Consider the following 24,523-nt stretch of genomic DNA (forward strand, 5'->3'; position numbering starts at 1 on the left):
GAAAAATCCAAAAAAATTGTTTTTAATAAAATTTGAAAAAATTAATTTTAATAATAATTGTCCAAAAATTGTTTTGTAAATAAAGTTGTCCCAAAAATTAATTTTAAATTAAAAATTCTTTTGCAAATAAAGTTATATTCTTTTTAATAATTTGTATAAGTCACTTTTCTTAAATGAAAACAAAATGAAATACTTTTATAACTAAAATTGTAATCTTTTTGTAAAAACAAGTAAAAATAATTTTTGTTGCCGAATTGAAATTTTGTAATAATTTTTTTTCGATATAATAAGTGCAAATAACTTTTTTTTTAATTAAATACAGATAAAAATGAATCAAACCATTAATTGAAAATAAATTGAAACTTCTTTTTTGTAAATACAAAAAATTAAAATCATTAATTCAAAATCATTTTTAATAAAATCCTTTGAAATTTTTTGAAAACTATTTTTTTATTTAGTTCAAAAATCATTTTGCATAATTTTCTTATTATTTATTTTGTGTATTCTTGTATTTAAATTTCATCATTATTTTTATGTATATTGATTTTCATAATGACTTGTACATACTCATTTGCATTACTATTTTTCTTGGTATTCATAATTAATTAATTAATTATCACAATTTCATTAATTCATTTAATAGAGATCGTACGTATACAAGCTTAGAAAGGTATTACAACTCATTACCGTACCTTCCCAATAAGTAATTTGACCCCCGGATCCAAACTCGATTTTTCATAAACCTGTTTTTCCTTTAAGAGTCACACTTAGGGGTTTTTTTTCCCTTAAAAAATAAAATAAAAATAAGTAACGACTCCGAGTCTTTTTTTTTTTAAATCATATTTTTCACCAAATAAATAAAAAACGAGTCTCGTCGTCAAGTGAGAACGCACGTAAAAAACATTGGTCCACGCCAATATATTATACTATTTTTTAATTTATTTAGAATTTAAAACTAATTTCATTTTTTATAAGACCTCAATTAAATTTCTATTAATTAAATTTAGAATATTTTTACAAAATTAACATAGAAAAATTATATTTAAAAAAAATAAAAACCAATTTTAAAATAAGTTGCCAAACATCCTTATTTTATAAAATTTTAAAAAATTATTTTTGTTTGTTTAACATAAAAGCAATTTTCAAAAAACAAACATTATGGAACGTGATTGAACTTTTCTCTTATTTCTTTTTCATTTTCTTGTTACTTAAAATGACCGACAAGGAAGATGAATTAAATTATTGAAGACCATCTTTTGCCAAACATATTAGTTAAAAAAAAAGTGATTTAAAAAGCGGGCCCTAACCTATTCTGTAGCCCAGGATATCTTTGTAGGCCCATGATATCTTTGTACGTTACCATAAAGGGCCAGAGGCATGCCTTATCCAACTTGTGTTAATAGATACTTTTTTGTGACATGAAATGATGGAATACAAAGAACACCTCTCTAGTCCAGTCCAAAACAAATGAAAACAAATTCAAAACATTTCTTTCCAGCAAACCCACCAACCCTCAAAAAGGGATTTCAACTGCAAATAGTAACCATACAATTTCAAAGCAGAAACTTAAGCAAACAGCCAAACACTCATATATGTCTAATATTACCACAACAACACTACTAAATAGTTAATAGCCCGTGATGTTTCCTTTTTATTCTATGCCAAGCTTCTTTCTCATCCCCATAACAAAGCCATGGACCTTGTGTGGGTCTTCCAGCGAAGACGACACGCTCTCCTTTTCCATGCACCTCTTGGTCCAAGCTATCAACTTGGGACACTCCGCCTCTATGCTGAAGTTTCCAAAGCTCTCATATGCATGAAACCAGCAAGAGAAGGTCACCAGTGCCACATCCACAAACCCAATTTTTTCACCGCCGAAGTAAGGCTTCTCTCCAAGCTCTCCTTCCAGAAGCTTGAGGCACTCTATGAATTCCTTCTTGGCTGTTTCCTGCTCTTCTCCTTTGGTTGACCATATCTTCCTTCCAAGTTCATAGAGCTGTGGAAAACAATAAAGTCAAAGAGAGAAAAGGGTTATTTTTTTTTGGAGCATTTCATCAAGTTTCAACTTTCTGTATAGTTGGACAAGTTTATTAAGGACCCTTCAGCATAGAAATCTCATATACTAGGAACATATTAAATGAAGGGCCGGTGGCAGAAAAATATCAGAATCAGTTGAAAGAATGTATCATTTGCCAAAGCTTTTCCCCTCAATGTGGGTTTTAGAAAATGAGAAGAAAGAGATCAAAGCAACAAAACATGTACTAAAAGAACTGCTCTGCAAAATGTTGAACATCAGGATAACAAAAAAAAAAACCAAACACTGTGCTTTAAAAACTGGTTTTTGGATCCCCTTTCTTGAGGGAAAAGGCATTCTTGAGATCTGCTTTTTTGGGTGGAAAGAACGGACTTCAGATTCAACAGAACAAAGAAATGAAAACCCATATATAACAAAGAACTGAAAACCCACATCAGAAATGCAAAGTGGAGTCTTGTTGCACACACAGCAAAGAGAATCAGTAAAGTTCTAGTTTGAGACCCCAAGGCCCACAAAACTTAATGTCAGAAGAGAATGTGTGAAGAAGAACCCAGCATTTTGGACAAATCCCTCATCATTATCAAAATCTGAGCCAATCGCCATGAATCAATGGAAAAAAAAGGCTTTAAATCAACAGCAAAGACATACCTTCTTGTCTACGTAGTCCGCCCAGAACCTGGCCTGAGCTCTCTGGTATGGGTCACTAGGCAAAAGCGGAGATTTATCGTGCCAAACCTCATCAATATACTGAACTATTATCAGAGACTCACAAATGGGCTTTCCATTGTGGATCAGAACCGGGATTTTCTTATGAACTGGATTCATCTCAAGAAGCAGAGGGCTCTTGTTCCTAAGGTCCTCCTCTTTATATTCATACTTGAGGCCCTTCTCTGCCAGGGCAAGTCTGACCCTCATACCAAACATGCTAGGCCAGAAATCCAACAAGATAATCTCGTCTGCCATTGCTCCTACTGTGATCAATAAGATTCAGACTCAAGTATTGATGAACAACCCAAGGGAAATTGTCAAGTATTTATTGCAAATCTCAGAGAGTGGGTTAAAACCTTGGAAATTTCTAGGAGGTGGTGATGCTCATTCCTTATCTCAGCATGCACTTTCCTTCCATATTATATCATTATCTCAGTTTTCTTTCTTTCTCCAGAATTCCAGAATTCCAATATTTTAAGTTTTTCTATATGGTTTTTATCAGTCTAGAATTTATTTATCAAATCTCATTTTAATGTAATCACTTTTTTAAAAAATAAAATAAAACTGTCGGTTGACATATTCCTGTATTTTTATCATTTGTACAAAAATAATTTAATTTTAAAATTAATATCATATTTAAATCCAAAAATATTATCAAATAGAAAGCAATTTAGCATATATATATATATATAATATCTGCATTAAAAAAAAATCAGCACGTTTATTTATTTTTAAAAACTTATTAAATTTAATTTTACTAGTAAATAATAGAACTAAAACTAATGAGCTTGTGCCACAAGTTTGCGAGTGAAGTAAACTTTGGTTGTGGAGCATCCAATACTCTGGTTGCTTCCACGAGACGTCATTGCTTTGATCATTCCACGTCATTGCTGTCGTCAGTCCTGGTCCACTCCATGAAATATATTTATGTTATTTTTTATTTTACATTTTTTGTTAGGAGAACTCTCGCTATGAGAGCAATAACATATGAGAAAAAAACACGCACTTTCAAATGTGGGAGATATGTCAACTTTGTTTTTGCAAAAATTTTCACTATCATAAAAAAAATAATAAAAAATACGGGGTGATCTCACCTCTTACATATCTCCTCCATCGTAAAACCAGAATCATTAAATATGGTTCTAGTTTCACTATGGTTCTAGCTTTATGGTTTGATTAAAATTTATAATTTTTTGTTTATATTAAAATAAAATAGATATATATTTTTTCATAAAAAATTATATTAAATATTTTATATTAATTTTCTTTTAACTTAAAAATATTTTTATAGTTCTTTTCTTTTAAACAGAGATTGAAAAATCGGGAAATATCACCGATATTTCGGAGAAATATTAGATATTAGTCGTCCTAGAAACGATCCTCGAGAATATCGCCAAAAAATCGATATCGCCGATATATCGATGAAATATCGGTGCTTCACCGATAAATCGGAGATAAATCGCAAGTGGAGTCACGCGCAGAGAAACCGGAGGACAGCCCCAAAAAATCGGCCATTAATTGACGATTTTATCGATATAGCGCCGATTTTTTGAAAAAATCGACGATATTTTGCCAAGAAAATCGGGATTAATCGCCGATTATTTGAGAAAATCGGGATTAATCGTCGATTTTTTCAAATAATCGGCGATTTTTTGCAACTTTAAGGAATTTGATCCGATGGCCATATTTGAATTTTTGAGGATTTGATGGCCCAGATTTCACCCGTGTATTTGTAAAGGCCTTCAACGGTTAGATTTGTGATCCAATGGTGGAAAATCAATCTTCACTTTATCCAAGGGCTATGAAGTGTTTCCAACGGTTATATGAATAACTAATGGTGAAATTTGAACCAAATTTTGATCAAACGGTTAAAATTAATTTATAACGGCTATTTGACCATCCAACGGCTATTTTGACCAAAAAAATTCCTATAAATACCCACATTCCATTGCATTTCATACATCAAAATTATTATATAATCTAGCAAAATTTTTTAATTTTGAAAATTTGGTGGTGAAGGGGATTAACTCCAAGTCAAGGCTAATTAAGGTATGTCTTACCTTTCATAAAATTTATTTTTATTATGCATAATTCAATTTTATTTGTTATATATAGTTTAATTGATATTATCTAATTTGAAATTTTGTCATTTTAACATTAAATTTCATATGGAATGGAAATTGATTTGACATATATGCATATTTAGTTTCATATGGAAATTTAATTCATGCATAATTCAATGTTAATAATGATTCTTATCAAATTCATGAATATGCAATTTTAATTTAATTCAATTTAAATTTAATTCATATGGAAATGTAATTGTAATGTTTATCTATTTCATATATGCATAATTCAATTTTAATTTTAATTTTTATTAGTAATGATTCTTATCAATTTCATGAATATGCAAATTTAATTTAATTTAATTTAATTTAATTTAAATTTAATTCATATTGAAATTTTATTGTAATGTTTATCTATTTCATATATGCATAATTCAATTTTTATTAGTTCTTATCAATTTCATGAATATTAAATTTCTTACATGTTTTATCTTTAATAATTTTAAATTTGATATTAGTTTCATAATTCAATTTTAGAAAATGGCTAGTGAAAGTGGTATCATGGGTCGAGATCCTTGTTGGAAATATTGTACACCTATGGAAGGGAACAAAAATGGAACAGTATGCAATTACTATGGGTTGACAATAAAGTGTGGTGGGATTACTCGTTTTAAATTTCACCTATCACATACAGACCCTAATTCAAATACAAAAAAGTGTCCTAACGTGCCTCCAGAAGTGAAACAAGAAATAAGATGACTTCTAGAGCAAAAAAATAAGGCAAAAGCGAAGAAAGTTGCAGATGTAGAAGAGATTCGATCTGAACTGCGAGACACAATGGGAAGAAGACAGAGACATGTAACTGATGAGGACGATGAGGAGAACCTTGGTGGTGATGATGATGATGGAGATGATGATGTGTATATGTATCCGGCTAACATGCACCCTCATGAGCGGCATGCTTATAGAAAGGCGGTTCGAGCATCAAAAGCTGCTGAATGGAATTGACAACATGCAAGAACATTTTGTAAAAGGCAAAAGGAAAACATGTATAATATTAATTTGAATTATTACTGTTTCTTATCAACTTTATCAATAATATTAAATTAACATATATGTTTAATTTTAATAATTATAATAGGCAAGTCTTCACATCCAACCAATCCAACAACAAGGCAAATGCGAAAATCGCAAAGTGTTCGATATTCAGATCCATCACTGCCTGATGCACCCTCATTGTACAAATCTTCAGCAGCAAGATAGAAAAATATGAAAAATCTTTTCAAAGGTGGTGCCATTAAGGAAACCATGGGACATTTGATCGGTAAGTTCTTCATATATGAGAGTGTTCCGCCCAGTAAAGCAAACTCTCACAACTTCAAGAACATGATTGTTGGTGCACAACAAGCAGGTAATTACTATAATTTTGAAAGTTGTATTCATTTTAACAATATCATTACTATTTATATAGTATGATTGCCACAAATGTTCTTATATGCTTTAATTATATATGGATGGTAGGTATGGGTATAGAACCACCATCTCCTTATGAAATCAAACACAAGTATTTGGATATGGAGTACAAAGACATGGAAGCTTATGTCAATATTCAAAGAGAAAAGTGGAAGACTTATGGATGCACGATTATGTGTGACGAATGGATTGGGCCCACGAAATTAAGCATAATTAATTTCATGGTATATTCAAAAGGTAGCACAATCTTCCTCAAATTTGTTGATGCATCAAATAATATAAAGGACAACAAATACATATATGGTTTGTTGAAGGATGTGATCAATGAAGTTGGGAAACAAAATGTGGTACAAATAGTTATAGATAATGGGTCGGCATTGGTGAAGGCGGGGAAGTTCTTAATGAAGAAATACAATCTTTATTGGACTCCGTGTGCAGCACATTGCATCGACTTAATGTTCGAAGACATTGATAAAAGGACGAGTGTTGCAGATGTGATTACAAAGGCTCGAAAGATAACCAACTTCATTTATAACCATAGTTGGTTACTTGCGCAGATGCGGAAGGTGTGTGGTGGAGAAATAGTTCATCCTGGAGCAACAAGATTTGCAACCAATTATATGGCCCTCAACAGTCTTTTGAAAAAGAAAGCAAACTTGAAGAAAGTGTTTATCAGTGATGAATGGGCACAACTCAACTTAAGTAGCACATTAATCGGTAAAGAAGTTGAATCACTTATGTTTGACCATGCGTACTGGGAGAGACTGGGAGAGCTAGTGTCAATATATGAGGCGCTATACACGGTTCTTCGCATTGTCGATTCAGAAGTTGTTCCTACAATGCCATTTGTGTACAAATTGATTCGAGTTATGAAAGAGAACCTCATTTGACTTAATGATAAAGAATGGGTATTAGAAATAATTGCAGATCGTTGGGATAGAACTCTTAAAAATCCTCTTCATGTAGCAAGTAAGTATTATTCATCTTCGAAAGTTATTGGTATTTAATATGTGTCTTTCATAATATTCTAATTTTACATTTCTACTTTGTTATTCTAGCATTCTTTCTTAATCCAAGATTTCAATATAAATGTGGAGTTGGTAGTGATCCTGATCTACCTCAAGCTGTTCATGAAGTCTTTACGAAATTAGATCCTACATCAGAAGGTCTTAGTCAATTTGGAAATGAGGTAAATTATTAGAATTATAATATAAATTAAATAATTGATTTCATTTACTCAACTTTTTCATTTTCAATTATTTAATATGCAGATTATACTATTCTGAGATGCAAAAAGAGGATTCGGTGATCGAGCAGCGATTTCTTTAAGGTCAGAAATGGTTCCCGATGAGTATTATTTGTGAATTAATAATTCATTTCATTAGCATATTATTGTAGCTTTCCAATATAAGTATTGATATTATTTATTTGGTTGTAACTGAATGGTGGTTCATGTATAGAAATCACACTCCTACATTAAAAAGGTTGACCATCAAGGTTTTATCGCAAACTACATCATCTTCAGCTTGTGAGAGAAATTGGAGCATGTTTGCCTTAATTCATACAAAACAAAGAAATCGGCTTGCTTACCCGATGCTCTAATAATTAGTCTTTTTTTTTATTATAACATGAAACTAAAGATACGTGACATGGAAGCAGAACATGACAAAGTTGCAGAGAAAGATTACCTCGATTTACTTGACATTGCAACTGAGGTTGGTGAAGAAGAAGATAACCAATTGTTTCAATAGGCTAGACCTCTTCATTTAGATGATGAAGATGGAAATCCCGACCCACGAATTGCCGCACATGTTCGAGAAGCAGGTGTTGATGTTGATCGGGTGTTATTGATTCATGCCTAATTGGTGTCTCAGCTGATTCGTGTCCAGCTGGTGCTCCTTGATTGAGGGATTAATCAACAAAATTTATAACCTATTACACCATATACTAGGGTAGCAAAGACAAAGCTACTATAGCATAGTGGCTCTAGGATCGTTCACTGGGATGGGTACTCAAGATTGAAAATGATACCAATTCAAAGTGAATTGGTGCTGTTTCATTTCAAGATTAGCTTAAGAAATAAAACACAAACTTTGGTTGAAAAAGGTTTGGACTTAGATTAACAACACAACAAGTGATGAAAATAACTTAAGAAGAAAAGCATTCCTTGGAGATTCAGGTTTACAGGGGAGGTTCCTCATGCAAAATCATAGCTCCGGTCACTTGGTTCAATTCCTCACATTAGAGAATTAACATAAAGTCAATTCTCTAACAGGTGCTGCATAAATGCATCCCTCAATTGGATTTCAGCTTTAATTCTCTCACTGATGCAACTTGCAATGGTTTGCGCCTCTCACTTAGCCTTTACCATTCAAGGTGATCTTTAACCTTGGATTACCCGTCAAAAGCTCGCAAGAGGTAACTAATGGATGTCTCCTAGGAGTCCAAAAGCTTACCAAGTGTTGGCTATTCTAGAAAATCCTACCTTCAAGTCACCTACCAGAGGCTCGCAAGGGGTAAACTAGTGCATCTCCACGGTTAGAGATCACTTGCCTTACCAAGTGTTGGCCCAGGTGACTCCAAGGTGTTTTAAGTTAACTAAAAACATTAGAAACCATTCACAGGACACACTTACTCTTCATTCATAGCTGAAACCACAAAGCTTCTGATTGAAGCACTTGGAACCTTTCCCGGCAACCTTAACTCCAAGGAACTAAAAAGCTTAGCTACTCATTCTCTGGGGAAAGCTCCTCAGAGAGTGCATAACTTGGTAAAAATATTAAAATACGAAGTGAGAAGGTAAGGTAGTGAAGAGCTAAAGCTCCCTGTATTTCTTTCTTGTTAACTTACAAAAGGTTCAACAACCAGAACACCCTCAGAACAGGCTCCTCGGGCTCCCTTTTATATCAAAAATCCCAAGGAGAATTTTGCCAAATTCCTAACTTAAAAGCTAAGGAAATCTATCATTGGTGACTTACAAGGAGAATTTAGGCATTTAAGCAACAAAAATCTAATGAAAAATATCTCCAAGAGTCGGTTACAAATATCAGGAAGCACTAAGGACCACTTCGCAGGTGACAAGTGAGGTCTGCGAAATTTCGCAGGTGCACAAGAAGAGCTGCGAAATTTCTTCATAGCAGCCAGCTGCTTCAACACCTTAGCAAAAAGGACTTCCATCTTGAGGTGTTCAGCTTTCATCGCGGCGTGAAGCTTCAGGGGGAGTCCATAGCACTGTGCTAAAGTGCCGCGAAATATCTTGCAACATAAGGCTGATTCCGCAGCACTACTCTGAAGCCTCCTTCAGCTTGGAGCAGTTGTCTTCCAAAGGCTGTAACTTCCTCATTTCAGCTCCAAATTGCACACGGTTTAAGGCATTGGATTGTTGACTTCCCAAGCTTTCAAATGACATATTGTATGCATAATTTGGACTCCAGGAAGTGCTCCAAAAATGGCTGCAGTGACTGTCATCAAGAGAGCTCCACGGCTGGATCCTCTTTGCTTCCCCTTTTGCATTCCCACTTTGCTTATGGAAAAAGAGCTTCAAAGCTTTGATTCTTCATGCCTCTGAGCTTCCTATTGCTTGCCAATGATTCCAAATAACTCTCCTCAATCTCATAATGCTTTGGTGATCAAAATACTAACAAAAACACCAAAACTTACACAATTTGATTAGAATTGATTGCAAGGGGCCTTAACATGCTAATTGGGTTAAAAGGCACTAACTACTACTCAAAAGTGTTTAAAAGGATTAATTAGAAGCTATCAAATAGCACTTTTTGAGTAGTAATCACTCCCCCCAACCGACATATTGCTAGTCCCTTAGCAATGAAGGAGAGAAAAACAAAACAAAATTACCATAATTTACAAATCATGCTAATCACTTCCAAAAAAATATTTAAGTGGCATGACTGACAAACTCTCACATGGAACATTAAAGAACTGTAACTTCAAATTTCAACAAGAGAATCAAAAACCTTGCTAAATACCACTGATCAAGGGAATGCATTATGCAAATTGAAGTTTTAAAACCATTTCACTTCCAAAGAACCAAACTTTATTCTTCCACAAAAATCTAAGTGTAAGATGATAGCTTCCGAATATAACATGCTGAACTAATCTCTCCCCCAACCTATCTCTTTTCAACACTTTAGCAAACTTGACCAAATTCCAATAAACAGAGAACACACTTTTTTTTTTTTTTTTTTTTTTTTTTTTTAAGGCAACGGCTTAAGGGGCATTCTTTTCTGTTTTGTCCATGTAACGGGGGTCCATCGATGACTCCCAACCAATTAAGGTTTAGGGCATCAAGCTTTAAGGATCTTTCAACCACTAACTCCTCGGATTTTGCCCCGGACTTTTTCATATACCCTTTTTGCCTACCATATGCTAACTCCACCTATTCACCCTTGTAACGAGCATTGAGGCCGGTGACTCCCAACCACTGAAGGCTTAGGGCACCAGGTTTAAAGGTTTTCACCATATACCCTTTTAGACCTTGCTCGGGTTTCAAGGCAAGCAAACACTTTGCTTTCTTTTCTTTTTTTTCAAAGGCTCATTGGCCTTTCATATAGTGTCTCAATATCATTAAAATGAGGTCAAAGGTACCAAGTCCCAAAATTTTCTAAGTCAAGAGGGAAATAGTTTCTCATTTTATAAAGGAATCTATTGTGCACAGTTGTGGATAGCTTAAAGTGGAAGGACTAACTTGATTTCAATAGAAGTTTCAACAATTGAACCACTTTAGCAAGCATAATCAAACTCTAAGTTAGATGAAAAGCAACAGTTCAGTTTCTCCTATTTTATTTGAAAATTTTCCTCAAAAATCCATGGAGATTATATAAAAAGCAAAAACTTACAAAATTAAGGCAACAACTAATTACCAAAATAACTTAGCATTAATACAACTACTTACTTCCTCCCCACTCTACCCCCAACCAGCTGAACATTGTCCTCAATGTACAAAAGCATTAAAAAATAGGGAGGAAGTGGTACCTCTTAGTGACATGGAGTCTGAGTCGTATAGGAGAAACCACATGTTTCAAAAAAACAAAAGATAGTGAGTAGAGAAAATAGAAAAATGCCAGTTTAAACAAAAATGATGTCTATATATGATGGAGTAATATAAGTAATACATTCCAATCCCAGAATATAAACATCAAACATGGAGCTATGTATAATATATAAAGACAAAAAGTAAAGAGATGATCAAGTAATGGTAAGGTCCTGTGGAGCTAATGCATCTGTGGTGGCCTCTTGAGTGGGTTGGATCAGAACTTCAACCTCTGTTTGGTAGTCTCCTTAGGTGGCATAGTCTCCCAACTGGAGCTCTCAGTTGGTAGCTATGGGATTTGATGGTTTAAGGAGGAAAAAATGGAATGAGAGGCTTTATGTGTGATCTCAGGGTGCACGAGGCTTCTCTAGTCTTGGTCATGGCTGAAATGGAGAGGTGGCTGTTCATGAGTTCCAGAGGGTACTCAGCTGGGTGGGGCTTCCTCTAATGCATGGTCGTGGGCTTTGTGACATTTTAGCAACTTCTCTTAGCTTTGCAAGGTGTTTTGCAAACTTCCCTCCATTTTGCAAGTCAATTTCACAATTTGAAGGCCATTTCGAAGCTTTGAGATGATTTGGCAGCCATTTCGAAGCTTGGAGATCATTTCATAACCATTTCGAAGCTTGGAGGTGATTTTGCAGCCAAAAGTGCCCTGCAAAATGGAGCTTTGGCTGCGAAATTAGAAGTTTTTTACGTTCGCATCCATTTTGCAGCTTTTAAATACCCTGCGAAATTGGGACTTTGCTGCGAAATTGGGAGTTTTTATGCTTCACAACCGTTTCGCAGCTGCGAAATAAGGGTCACCGTGCTGCAAAAATGGCACTCGTGTGCCAAAAGTTGGTTTTGCAGCTTCGAAATCCTCTGCGAAATGGAGCTTTCCTTGCGGAAATGGGATCTTTCATGCTTTGGTGGTTCGCAGCCGTTTCGCGGCTGCGAAATTGGGGTCACTGTACCGCGGAATGGCACTCGTGTGCCAAAAGGTGGCTTCGCAGCTGCGAAACACCTCGCGGAATGGAGAAATTGCTGAGGAATCGCTGCGGAATGGGGCTTTTTTTACGCTTCAGTGGTTCGCAGAGCACTTCGCAGCTGCGAAATGGGGGTTCCTGTGCTGCGGAGTGGCACTCGTGTGCCAAACATCGGTTTCGCAGCTGCGAAATCGTTCGCAGAGGGCTTAAAAGTGTTGCGAAGTGGTTTTGCAACAAAAAGCCATTTTCGCAGAGAATTCCTTATTGGCTGCGAAATCTCGCAGGGCTCTTTTTCTCCCCTGTTTTTGCTCTGTTTTTGCTCTGTTTTCGCTCCGATTTCTTCCCGATTTCTTCCTTTGCATTTTCTCCTGATTTTGATCATCCAAAAACCTATATTACATCAAAACAAAGTAGAATTAAAGCATTAAAATCAAAATTAAAGCATTGAAATCAAAATTAAAACATTGAAATCAAAATTAAAACAAGTAATAAGTAAAACAAAAAGCTATGGACTAGCTAGTCTTAAGAAAGACTAAGTCCATCAAAGAATTTGATCCTGATTTAGCTTGCCCGGATCCCATATGAAGTTAATATCCTTCATTTGAGGCTTGCTGTGTATGATGGCAACGAAACCAATTCCTTTTTTGCCATGCAATGCTTGGAGGAAAAGTAGAGGCATATGTTTCTTCATTAATTCTTTCTTGATGACTATCCTCTGTGGTTCTCTTTGTTCATTATCTGCTCCTTCTTCTTTATTGAACAAAGGTAGAATCTCTTCTATCCTCCTCCAACTTTGTAAAGTAGCAAGCTCCTTAGGAAGTTCAGACAAACCTTCATCACAATCCACAAAACTTTCATTCAGCTTGTCTTGCACATTTTGATTGCAATGTTCCTCTACCAGAGTATCAATAATACACACTTCTTCTGGACCCTCTTCTTCTTCCGGAATGATTTGCTTTTTAGACATAAAAAATATTGAGATCAAGTGTCATATTGCCAAAAGTGAGTTGCATGAGCCCATTCCTACAGTTGATGATTGCATTTGAGGTAGCTAGGAATGGCCTTCCCAGGATGATAGGAACTAAATTAGCTTCCTTAACAGTAGGATCCGTATCAAGAACAATAAAATCCACTGGTAGTAGAAATTATCACTTGAACCAAGACATCCTCAATTACTCCCCTGGGAATTTTTACTGACCTATCTGCTAGAGATAGAGTAATTGCTGTTGGCTTCAACTCACCAAGCCCCAATTGCTTATAGACAGATATGGAAGCAAATTCACACTTGCTCCCAAGTCCAATAAAGCTTTTTCACTACCTTTCCTCCAATCATGACTGAAATGTAGGACTTCCCGGATCTTTGTACTTCAAAGGAGATTTACACTGTAAGATTGCACTTACTTGCTCAGTCAAGAAGGCTTTCTTAGTTACAGTCAACCCTCTTTTGATAGTACACAGGTCCTTTAGGAATTTTGCATATGTTGGGACTTGCTTAATCATATCCAACAGTGGATATTGACTTTAACTTGTCTCAATACTTCAAGGATTTCAGCTGCATTTCTAACCCCCTTCTTCCCATGCAATGCTTGAGAAAAGGTGGAGAAGTTGATTTCTTCAGCTTTTCTTCCTTCAGAAGTTCCTCTCTGGATTTGCATTCATTGTTGACTCAGAGTCCTCTTTCTTATCACTGATCTCTCCTTCTTTGTCTTTCATTTCCTCCTCCAACTTTGTCTCTTCTTCTTTCAACAGGTGGCTTAGGTGGTGGCTGCTCAATTTTCTTACCACTCCTCAGAGTGATCAAGGCTTTGACATCTTTCATCTGTGATGATTCCCCCTCATGGCTTTCCACTTCTTGGACACCCTTGGGGTTTTGGTGGGGTTGGGAAGGAAATCTTCCCTTTCTTGCACTGTATTCAAATTTGTAAGCCTTGATATTGAGTACTGGAGATTATCAAATCTTTGAGTCATATCATTTTGCATTCCATCCATCCTTTTGTTCAGAATATTCTCCACTCTGTCAATTCTTTGATTAAGCTGATTATTGATGGCTTTTTGTTCTCCAACAAAGTCTCCCACTACCTTGCTGAGATTCCCAATGGCTTGTTCAAGACTTGAAGATGGCTGAGATGGCTGATCCGGCTGTTGGTACTGAGGTGCTCTAGGCTTCCATGAAAATTTGGATGATTCCTCCAACTTGAGTTGTAAGTATTTCCATAGGATGCATTGTTATTGGGCTTGAATTGTCCAACAACATTTGCTTGATCTCCAAACATTTCCCTTTCAGCTGAAACTATAGGGCATTCCTCCACCAAGTGTTCATAGGATTGACACTTAGGACAAAGCTTCACTTGCACTGATGATTCAGCAACAGCTTGCACTTCATGCATTTTTTTCAATTCCAGCTCCTCCAATCTTCTTGTCACAGCTGCAAACTTTGCTTTGTATCATCCTCTTCTTTCAAAGTATACATCCCAGCTTTAGCATTGAAAACATTCAGTTGAGACTTCATCTTTCCCACTTCTCCTTTGGTTGGCTCATCCCATCCCCTTGAAACTTCAGCTACATAATTCAAGAAATCCATAGCTTCCTCCGGATTTTTGCTCATGAAATCTCCTCCACACATTGTCTCCAGGAGTTGCTTCATTGAGGATGACATTCCATCATAAAAATAGCTCACCAACAGCCAAGTATCAAAACCATGGTGAGGGCATGCATTAATAGCTTCCATATATCTTTCCCAACACTCATAGAATTTCTCATTCTCTTTAGCTGAGAAATTTGAAATTTGCCTTTTCAAGCCATTTGTTCTATGAGTGGGAAAAAATTTCTTAAGGAATTCAGCTTGTAAGTCAGTCCAAGTACGGATACTCCTTGGCCTTAAAGAATTAAGCCAAATTTTGGCTTTATCCTTTAAAGTAAAAGGAAATAACTTAAGCCTCATCAAATCAATTGAAGCTCCTCCTTCTTGGAATGTATTACAAACATCTTCAAATTCCTTAATATGTGCATAGGGATTCTCACTTTCCATTCCATGGAAAGTTGGTAGAAGTGGAACAATATATGGTCTGATCACTAGCTGCTCTGTAGGAGGTATTATACATGATGGTGCACTCATACGAGGTGGATGCATACGATCCCTCATTGATCTAAATTCATTGAGATTGTCTTGACGAACTTGGTGACTATGCTGATCTTCAGGAGCAGTTTCCATGATATTCAGGCTCAATTCCAATTCCTTAGTATGAGGTGATTCAATTCTAACAAGCCTTCTTCTACTACCTCGTATCCACTTTGGCATACACAACTAGCAACTATTTGAAACTAAAAGGAAAACAGAGGACAACAAAAAGAGAACAAAGCTACAAAAACAAAATAGAACTAAGCTGAATTTAAAAGCTAAATTTAAATTATGAGTTAGTAAAACAAAAATAATGAGAATTAATAAAGCTAAAGAAACTTTACCACACTTGTGATGAAAATCACAAGTACACTGAAATAGTATCACTGATTCTTGACACCTTCCCCGGCAGCGGCGCCATTTGATTCATGCCTAATTGGTGTCTCAGCTGATTCGTGTCCAGCTGGTGCTCCTTGATTGAGGGATTAATCAACAAAATTTATAACCTATTACACCATATACTAGGGTAGCAAAGACAAAGCTACTATAGCATAGTGGCTCTAGGATCGTTCACTGGGATGGGTACTCAAGATTGAAAATGATACCAATTCAAAGTGAATTGGTGCTGTTTCATTTCAAGATTAGCTTAAGAAATAAAACACAAACTTTGGTTGAAAAAGGTTTGGACTTAGATTAACAACACAACAAGTGATGAAAATAATTTAAGAAGAAAAGCATTCCTTGGAGATTCAGGTTTACAGGGGAGGTTCCTCATGCAAAATCATAGCTCCGGTCACTTGGTTCAATTCCTCACATTAGAGAATTAACATAAAGTCAATTCTCTAACAGGTGCTGCATAAATGCATCCCTCAATTGGATTTCAGCTTTAATTCTCTCACTGATGCAACTTGCAATGGTTTGCGCCTCTCACTTAGCCTTTACCATTCAAGGTGATCTTTAACCTTGGATTACCCGTCAAAAGCTCGCAAGAGGTAACTAATGGATGTCTCCTAGGAGTCCAAAAGCTTACCAAGTGTTGGCTATTCTAGAAAATCCTACCTTCAAGTCACCTACCAGAGGCTCGCAAGGGGTAAACTAGTGCATCTCCACGGTTAGAGATCACTTGCCTTACCAAGTGTTGGCCCAGGTGACTCCAAGGTGTTTTAAGTTAACTAAAAACATTAGAAACCATTCACGGGACACACTTACTCTTCATTCATAGCTGAAACCACAAAGCTTCTGATTGAAGCACTTGGAACCTTTCCCGGCAACCTTAACTCCAAGGAACTAAAAAGCTTAGCTACTCATTCTCTGGGGAAAGCTCCTCAGAGAGTGCATAACTTGGTAAAAATATTAAAATACGAAATGAGAAGGTAAGGTAGTGAAGAGCTAAAGCTCCCTGTATTTCTTTCTTGTTAACTTACAAAAGGTTCAACAACCAGAACACCCTCAGAACAGGCTCCTCGGGCTCCCTTTTATATCAAAAATCCCAATTACAGCTATCCCATGATATTTTGCCAAATTCCTAACTTAAAAGCTAAGGAAATCTATCATTGGTGACTTACAAGGAGAATTTAGGCATTTAAGCAACAAAAATCTAATGAAAAATATCTCCAAGAGTCGGTTACAAATATCAGGAAGCACTAAGGACCACTTCGCAGGTGACAAGTGAGGTCTGCGAAATTTCGCAGGTGCACAAGAAGAGCTGCGAAATTTCTTCATAGCAGCCAGCTGCTTCAACACCTTAGCAAAAAGGACTTCCATCTTGAGGTGTTCAGCTTTCATCGCGACGTGAAGCTTCAGGGGGAGTCCATAGCACTGTGCTAAAGTGCCGCGAAATATCTTGCAACATAAGGCTGATTCCGCAGCACTACTCTGAAGCCTCCTTCAGCTTGGAGCAGTTGTCTTCCAAAGGCTGTAACTTCCTCATTTCAGCTCCAAATTGCACACGGTTTGAGGCATTGGATTGTTGACTTCCCAAGATTTCAAATGACATATTGTATGCATAATTTGGACTCCAGGAAGTGCTCCAAAAATGGCTGCAGTGACTGTCATCAAGAGAGCTCCACGGCTGGATCCTCTTTGCTTCCCCTTTTGCATTCCCACTTTGCTTATGGCAAAAGAGCTTCAAAGCTTTGATTCTTCATGCCTCTGAGCTTCCTATTGCTTGCCAATGATTCCAAATAACTCTCCTCAATCTCATAATGCTTTGGTGATCAAAATACTAACAAAAACACCAAAACTTACACAATTTGATTAGAATTGATTGCAAGGGGCCTTAACATGCTAATTGGGTTAAAAGGCACTAACTACTACTCAAAAGTGTTTAAAAGGATTAATTAGAAGCTATCAAATAGCACTTTTTGAGTAGTAATCAGTTATCCGAAGAAGTTCATACTGATAGTTTCAGCCAAGACACGAGAGATTCCTTTTGACAAGGAATTTCTTAGCCGATAGTCACTTCTCGACCTTCTTTTGACTCCACGAGTATTGAACATAATAGTAGACATAGTTTATTGGTACTTCCGCTTCTGGTTATGATGGTTCAAGAGGAAAGGGGACCAATGATGGTAGCGACCTTGGAAATGATGAAGGGGATGTTAGACAACAACAACGAAGTGGATAACCATCGACATTTACTTGTGAAGATGATTTCACAAATTGTACTCAAGATGAAGACCACAACTCTAGAAGAGTCGGTCCAGGTGTTGGAGCCATTGGAAAGCCATATAGAAGAAGACAACGAAGGATGATGCCATACAACGAGGACTCATTGTTGGCCAGTTTTGAGTCAATGAGTGTAGAGACTCAATTCAGTGATTCATCAAACGAAGCCAACATCTATGCCCCTTATGCAATGAGTTATGGTCAGCCTCCTCAAAATCTTTCAAGTTCCACTGATGAAGAGTATGAAAGGTATAACTATCCTTCTTCCACACAAATGCCATACTATCTTCCACATCAGCTGCAACAACAAGGATTTCAAACGAGCATATGGGAAAACCCTGGATTTCCCATCCATGGACAGGTTATCGGTAGGACTCAAGAAATTTATGCATGACATGTTCGTACATACAATCAATACTATCGAAACTCCATGTCCTGGTATAAATATTGTCTTCAATAAGATGGGCTCCCTTCATCTAACAATAACAATATGATGGAACCACATCGATCTTCATTTTGGTATTAAGGACCATTGCAATGTCATATGTATTATGTTTATGTGTAAATTGTTTTCATTTAATAAAATCAAATATTTCTTAACTCAATTCTAACTTTCTAAGTGTACAATTCCAAATTTCATATTTTCTATTCTTAAAATCCAAGTATTGTAAATTGTTTACTGATATTTTTTTCTTTGACCATATTTATGTTAATTACACTTATAAAATAACTTTAACATGTATATTTTTGCTTATTTTATCATTCTTTGGATTTTTCTAAGCATTCCCATCAATTTTGGATAATTTTTGTCTCACCGATATTTGATGAAAAATATTCATCGATATTTCTCCGATATTTCTAATATATCCATAAAATTCAAGTATCGATATATCCGTATTTACTGATATTTCAATCCTTACTTTTTAAAGATAAAGACAAAGATTAAGATTCTATTTGGTAATTATTTTCAAAAATAATTTTCTATTTAAAAAAAAAAAACAAACAAGAAAACAAATTTAACAATTAAAAAAAAATATAGTTTTTGATTTTAAAAACAAAAATATGGTATTTTTTGAAAATATATTTTAGTGGTCTTCAATTGGTTTTTTATGACTACTTAAAAAGTAAGCATACAAACATGAAGAGTGATTAAAAATAAAACATTACATATAAAATTTATTATTAAAATATAGAAAACAACTTAAAAATATTTTAGGTTTCAAAACAAATTTTTGGTTTACAAAATATCAAGAAACAAATTTCAAAAACTATTTTTAAAAATTATTTTTTAGAATTGTTTCAAAAATAAGTATATATATATATATATATATATTATGTATGTGACTCATTTACTCTAATTTGGACATGATCTTCCATTTTTGTAGGCCTAGGTTGCATTTACTGACATAAGCTATATCGGACAAGGGCTTTCACTTTTATGGGCCTGGGATACATTTGAGGCTTTCACATATCCCATTCTACATCCTAGAACCCTACGTACATCAATTTAAAAAATGGATACATCGTATTGAAAAATAAGCCACATCTTCTTAAAAAAATAAGTACAATTATACTCGACTCATTTGCCCTATTTTGGACATGAGCTTTCATTTTTATAGGCCTCGATGTACATTTAAGGTCTTCCCACATCCCATTCTATATCCTAGAACTTTAGGTATATCCCTTGGAAAAATAGGTACATCGTCTTGAAAAATATGTACATCTTCTGAAAAATAAATATATTGCATTTAAATTGTATAACTAACTTATTTGGCCAATTTTGAGCTTGAGTTTTCACTTTTATAAGCCTTGAGATGCATTTGAGGCCTTTGCATATCCCATTTGGCATCATAAAACTTTGGGTATATCCTTCAAAAAAATAAATACATCATATTGCAAAATAAGTACATTTCCTTAAAAAATAATTGGTACATATTATTTTCATTGTATAGGTGACTTGTTTGGCTTATTCTTATCATGCACTTTCACTTTTATAGACCTCGGAATGCTTTTGAGGCCTTCACACATCTCATTTCTCATTCTAGAATCTTAGGTACATCCTTTGAAAAAATAGGTTCATCTTATTGAAAAATAAGTACATCATCTTAAAACATAAACGCATCAAATTTACATTGTATAAATGATTCACTTCACTTATTATACATATCCGTTGTTTATTTATATGTTACATGTTCAAGTGACTCTAATTATGGAACAAGCATAAAGCATGAGCAAGTTGCTTTAACTTTACTCATGTAGTACTAGTTAAACATGACACATTATGGTATATCATTTATGAATAGGTATATGACTCATCATTCATTCTATAGGAAAAAAGGTACATTTTATGAACGTTGTACAGTATACACAAGTCATTTGATAGTAATTAAGACAATATGTATGTTCTTTGTCCTATCAGGCATTAAAAAAAAGTAGGTTTAGTTTTAAGATCAATTTCATTATTATTTGGTTTTAACGTTATGTACCTTTTTTTTTCCAATGGATGTACAACAGGTTGTCAGGTTCCAGGCAAGAGGCATGTCTTATCCAACTTGTTTTAATACTTGTTTATGTGACATGAAACGATGGAATGGTCAGCAAACCCACCAACCCTCAGAAAGGGATTTCAACTGGAAAGATTAACGACACAATTTCAAAGAAAAAACTTAAGCAAACAGCCAAACACTCATATATATTATATAATATTAACTAAACAACACTGCTTAATAGCCCATGATGTTTCCCTTTTACTCTATACCATACTTCTTTCTTATCCCCACAACATATCCATGGACCTTGTGCGGGTCTTCAAGAGAAGACGACACGCTCTCCTTTTCCATGCACCTCTTGGTCCAAGCTATCAACTTGGGGCACTCCGCCTCTATGCTGAAGTTGCCAAAGCTCTCATATGCGTAAAACCAGCAAGAGAAGGGCACCAGAGCCACATCCACAAACCCAATTTTTTCACCGCCGAAGTAAGGCTTCTCTCCAAGCTCTCCTTCCAATAGCTTAAGGCACTCTATGAATTCCTTCTTGGCTGTTTCCTGCTCTTCTCCTTTGGTTGAACATATCTTCTTTCCAAGTTCAGCGAGCTGTTGAAAATAATGGAGTCAAAGAGAGAAAAGGGTATATATATATTTTTTTTTGGAGTATTTCATCAAGTTTCAACTTTCTGTATAGTTGAACACGTTTATTAAGGAACCTTCAGCATAGAAATCTCATACACTAGCTAGGATCAAAATGAAGGGCCGGTGGAAGAAAAATATCAGAAGGGAATGTGTGAAGAAGAAGAAACCCAGCATTTTGGACAAATCCCGCACCATTATCAAACAAAAAAAAGAAAAAAAAAAGAAAAGAAAATGCTTTAAATCAACAGCAAAGACATACCTTCTTGTCTACGTAGTCCGCCCAGAACCTGGCCTGAGCTCTCTGGTATGGGTCACTAGGCAACAATGGAGATTTATCCTTCCAAACCTCATCAATATACTGAACTATTATCAGAGACTCACAAATGGGCTTTCCATTGTGGATCAGAACCGGGATTTTCTTATGAACTGGGTTCATCTCAAGCAGCAGAGAGCTCTTGTTCCACAAGTCCTCCTCTTTATATTCATACTTGAGGCCCTTCTCTGCCAGGGCAACTCTGACCCTCATACCAAACATGCTAGACGAGAAATCCAACAAGATAATCTCGTCTGCCATTGCTATTACTGTGATCGATAGGATTCAAACTCAGTTATTCAAGTATTGATGAACAACACAAGGGAAATTGTCAAGTGTTTATAGCAAATCCCAGGGAGTGGGTTAAAACCTTGGAACTTTCTAGGAGGTGGTGATGCCCATTGCTTATCTCAGCGTTCATTTTCCTTCCATATTATGTTCTTATCTCAGTTTCGTTTCTCACTGCAGAACTCCCATATGTATTTTTTTAAAAATATAATGCTTCCAGAGAGGTCATTGCTTTGATCATTCCACGTCATTGCAGTCGTCAGCCCAAGTCAATTAAGTACGCTGGTCCATTCTTGCATCCTTTTAGGCGGACTAGTCAAACTATTTTAAACTTCATGTTTATTATAACTTCTTAAAATTTCTGTGATGTTTGTATTTTTATCTAAGCTCTAAACTTGTTTTTAAATTCTAAATCTACTTTATTTTTAAGTATGAAAAATATCTATAAAATTAATTATTTTATTTCTTTTTAAATTAATTTGAAATCTAATATATTTTTAAATATTTAAATATTTAAATATTATAATTTATTAACATAATAAAAATTTTATAACAATTAATTATATAATAGATAAAAAAAATTAGTAATAGAATAGTAAGTATAATTTCTAAATATATTTAGTTGTTAGAAAATGTTAAAATTCTTTTAAGTTAGTGTATCTTTGGATTTGAAGATTTGTCATTGAAATATGCCTTCCATTCGTGAAATTAATTTATTGATTTTTGGAATTTTAATCATGAAGGAGTATCACATTTTAATTTTCTCCTTTTAAAAATTAATTGAAATCATTAATTCTAATGGGTGTTTAAATGAATGTGAATTATGTTTTAGAATCTTGATTAAAATTTTTTATTAGAATTGAAAGTTATTTTGGCCTTTTTTTTTTATAAAGTTAAATTTTTTAAATTTATAGTAAATTTATTTCTAATTTTAATTTTATGATTTTTAGTGCCACTTATTTTTATTTTTGAATAGTAATTAATAATACTTTATGGAATTCAATTTTATTAAGAATTGTATGACTTATGGGGTAAAAATAGTGGCAACATGTGGGGATTTGGAATTTTGTAGATTTATTTTTTATTAATTTCATTTTTATGTCATTGTAGATCCTAAAATTTATCCCAATTTTATTTTACATTAATTTTGAGTTTAATTTTAAATCCTAATTACATGTGTTTTTTTCTCACTCATCCTTTAATTTTTAATTTTTATTATTTTATAAATTATTTATTTTATTTTATTTGTTATTGTTATTATTATTATTATTATATTTTTATATAAATAATTTTTCCTCTCTCCTCTCTCTTTCTTTTTCTCCTCCAACTACCCTCATCGCTGTTCCCCCCACCCCCAACATCTTTTCCCCCGTTTTCCTATCTCCGTTTATATATTCTTTTTTCTCTCCCACTCTTCTCTCTCTTCCCCAAAATTCCCTTTGGTCCCCCCCACCCATCCTTTCCCCTCATTTCCCTAGAACGACCGCCATCTCTCCCTTTTTTTTTTTTTTTTTTTTCTTTTCTTTTTTCCCTCTCACTCTTCTCTCTCTTCCCCAAAATTACCTTTGGTCCCCTCCATCTTTTCCCCCCGTTTCCCTAGAATCACCGCCATCTCTCCTTTTTTATGTTCTTTTTTCTCTCTCACTCTTCTTCTTCCCCCCCCTCACCATCTCTCCCTTTTTATTTATTTTTTATTTTCTTTTCCCCGTTTCCCTAGAACAACCGCCATTTTCCCCCTATTTTTTTATTTATTTATTTTTCTTTTTCCTCCAAAATTCTCTCACTTGTTATAAGTTTAGTAGGATACATCTTATTTTTCACTTTTATTTAGTTTTATTTTTATTAATTCTTATAAATATTCGAATATCGAACAAACTAGAAATTTTATTTAAATAAGAGAAAGAATTTAGTAAATGTGTTTTGATAAAACAATAATTTTAAAATATTATTTTTAATAAAAGAACGTTTTTTTTTATTATTTGTAAAAATTTAGAAAAAAAAAATGTTTTTAATAGAATTAGAAAAATTGTTTTTAATAACATTGTTCAAAAATTTCTTTGTTTAATAAAAATTGTCCAAAAATTGTATTGTAAATAAAGTTGTCCCAAAAATTACTTTTCAATCAAATTGTCTAAAAATATTTTTTTTAAATGAATTTTTTTTTCTTAATTAAAATGGGATTAAAAGTGTTTTTCAGAAATAGATGATTTAAATATTTGTTTTTCTCATTAATTAAAATTTCTTTTGCAAATAAAGTTATATCGTTTTAAATAATTTGTAAAAATCATTTTTTTAAATGAAAATGAATCAAAATACTTTTGTGAATAAAATTATAAAATTTCATTATTTTCTAAAAAAAGCAAGTAAAATAATATTTGTTGCCAAATTAAAATTTCGTAATAATTTTTTTTTGATACAATAAGTACAAATAACTTTTTTTTTTTTAGAAAATTAAATACAAGTGAAATTGAATCAAATCATTAATTGAAAATAAATTGAAATTATTAATTTAAAATCATTTTTTACAAAATCTTTTGAAATTTCTTAAAAACCATTTTTTTAATACCCTTTTTTTAGTTCAATAAACCATTTTTGCACAATTATCTTATTATTCATTTCATGTATTCTTATAATTAGATTTCATGATTATTTTTGTGTATATTGATTTTCATCATGACTTGTACATTGATTATTTTTCTTGGTATCCATAAT

General features: G+C 34.2%; 3 protein-coding genes across 3 annotated transcripts; 1 reads left to right on the forward strand and 2 right to left on the reverse strand.

The window, feature by feature from the left end:
* Positions 1-1,382: 1,382 nt before the first annotated feature.
* LOC117908433 (probable glutathione S-transferase) lies at positions 1,383-3,083 on the reverse strand. Its single transcript, XM_034822011.1, has 2 exons — positions 2,684-3,083; positions 1,383-1,996 (listed from the first exon to the last, which is right to left on the reverse strand). The coding sequence occupies exons 1-2, from the start codon at positions 2,996-2,998 to the stop codon at positions 1,652-1,654; spliced, it is 660 nt and encodes a 219-aa protein (XP_034677902.1). The 5' UTR covers positions 2,999-3,083; the 3' UTR covers positions 1,383-1,651.
* A 3,034-nt stretch (positions 3,084-6,117) lies between these two features.
* Positions 6,118-7,172, forward strand: LOC117908283. The gene is made up of 2 exons (XM_034821896.1): positions 6,118-6,220; positions 6,331-7,172. The coding sequence occupies exons 1-2, from the start codon at positions 6,118-6,120 to the stop codon at positions 7,170-7,172; spliced, it is 945 nt and encodes a 314-aa protein (XP_034677787.1).
* Positions 7,173-20,679: 13,507 nt separating this feature from the next.
* On the reverse strand, positions 20,680-21,940 carry LOC117908626 (probable glutathione S-transferase). The gene is made up of 2 exons (XM_034822285.1): positions 21,470-21,940; positions 20,680-21,174 (listed from the first exon to the last, which is right to left on the reverse strand). The coding sequence occupies exons 1-2, from the start codon at positions 21,782-21,784 to the stop codon at positions 20,830-20,832; spliced, it is 660 nt and encodes a 219-aa protein (XP_034678176.1). The 5' UTR covers positions 21,785-21,940; the 3' UTR covers positions 20,680-20,829.
* Between the last annotated feature and the right edge of the window lie 2,583 nt (positions 21,941-24,523).

The sequence above is a fragment of the Vitis riparia genome, chromosome 19 (genome assembly GCF_004353265.1).
Source record: "Vitis riparia cultivar Riparia Gloire de Montpellier isolate 1030 chromosome 19, EGFV_Vit.rip_1.0, whole genome shotgun sequence".
In the NCBI taxonomy this organism is placed as follows: Eukaryota; Viridiplantae; Streptophyta; class Magnoliopsida; order Vitales; family Vitaceae; genus Vitis; species Vitis riparia.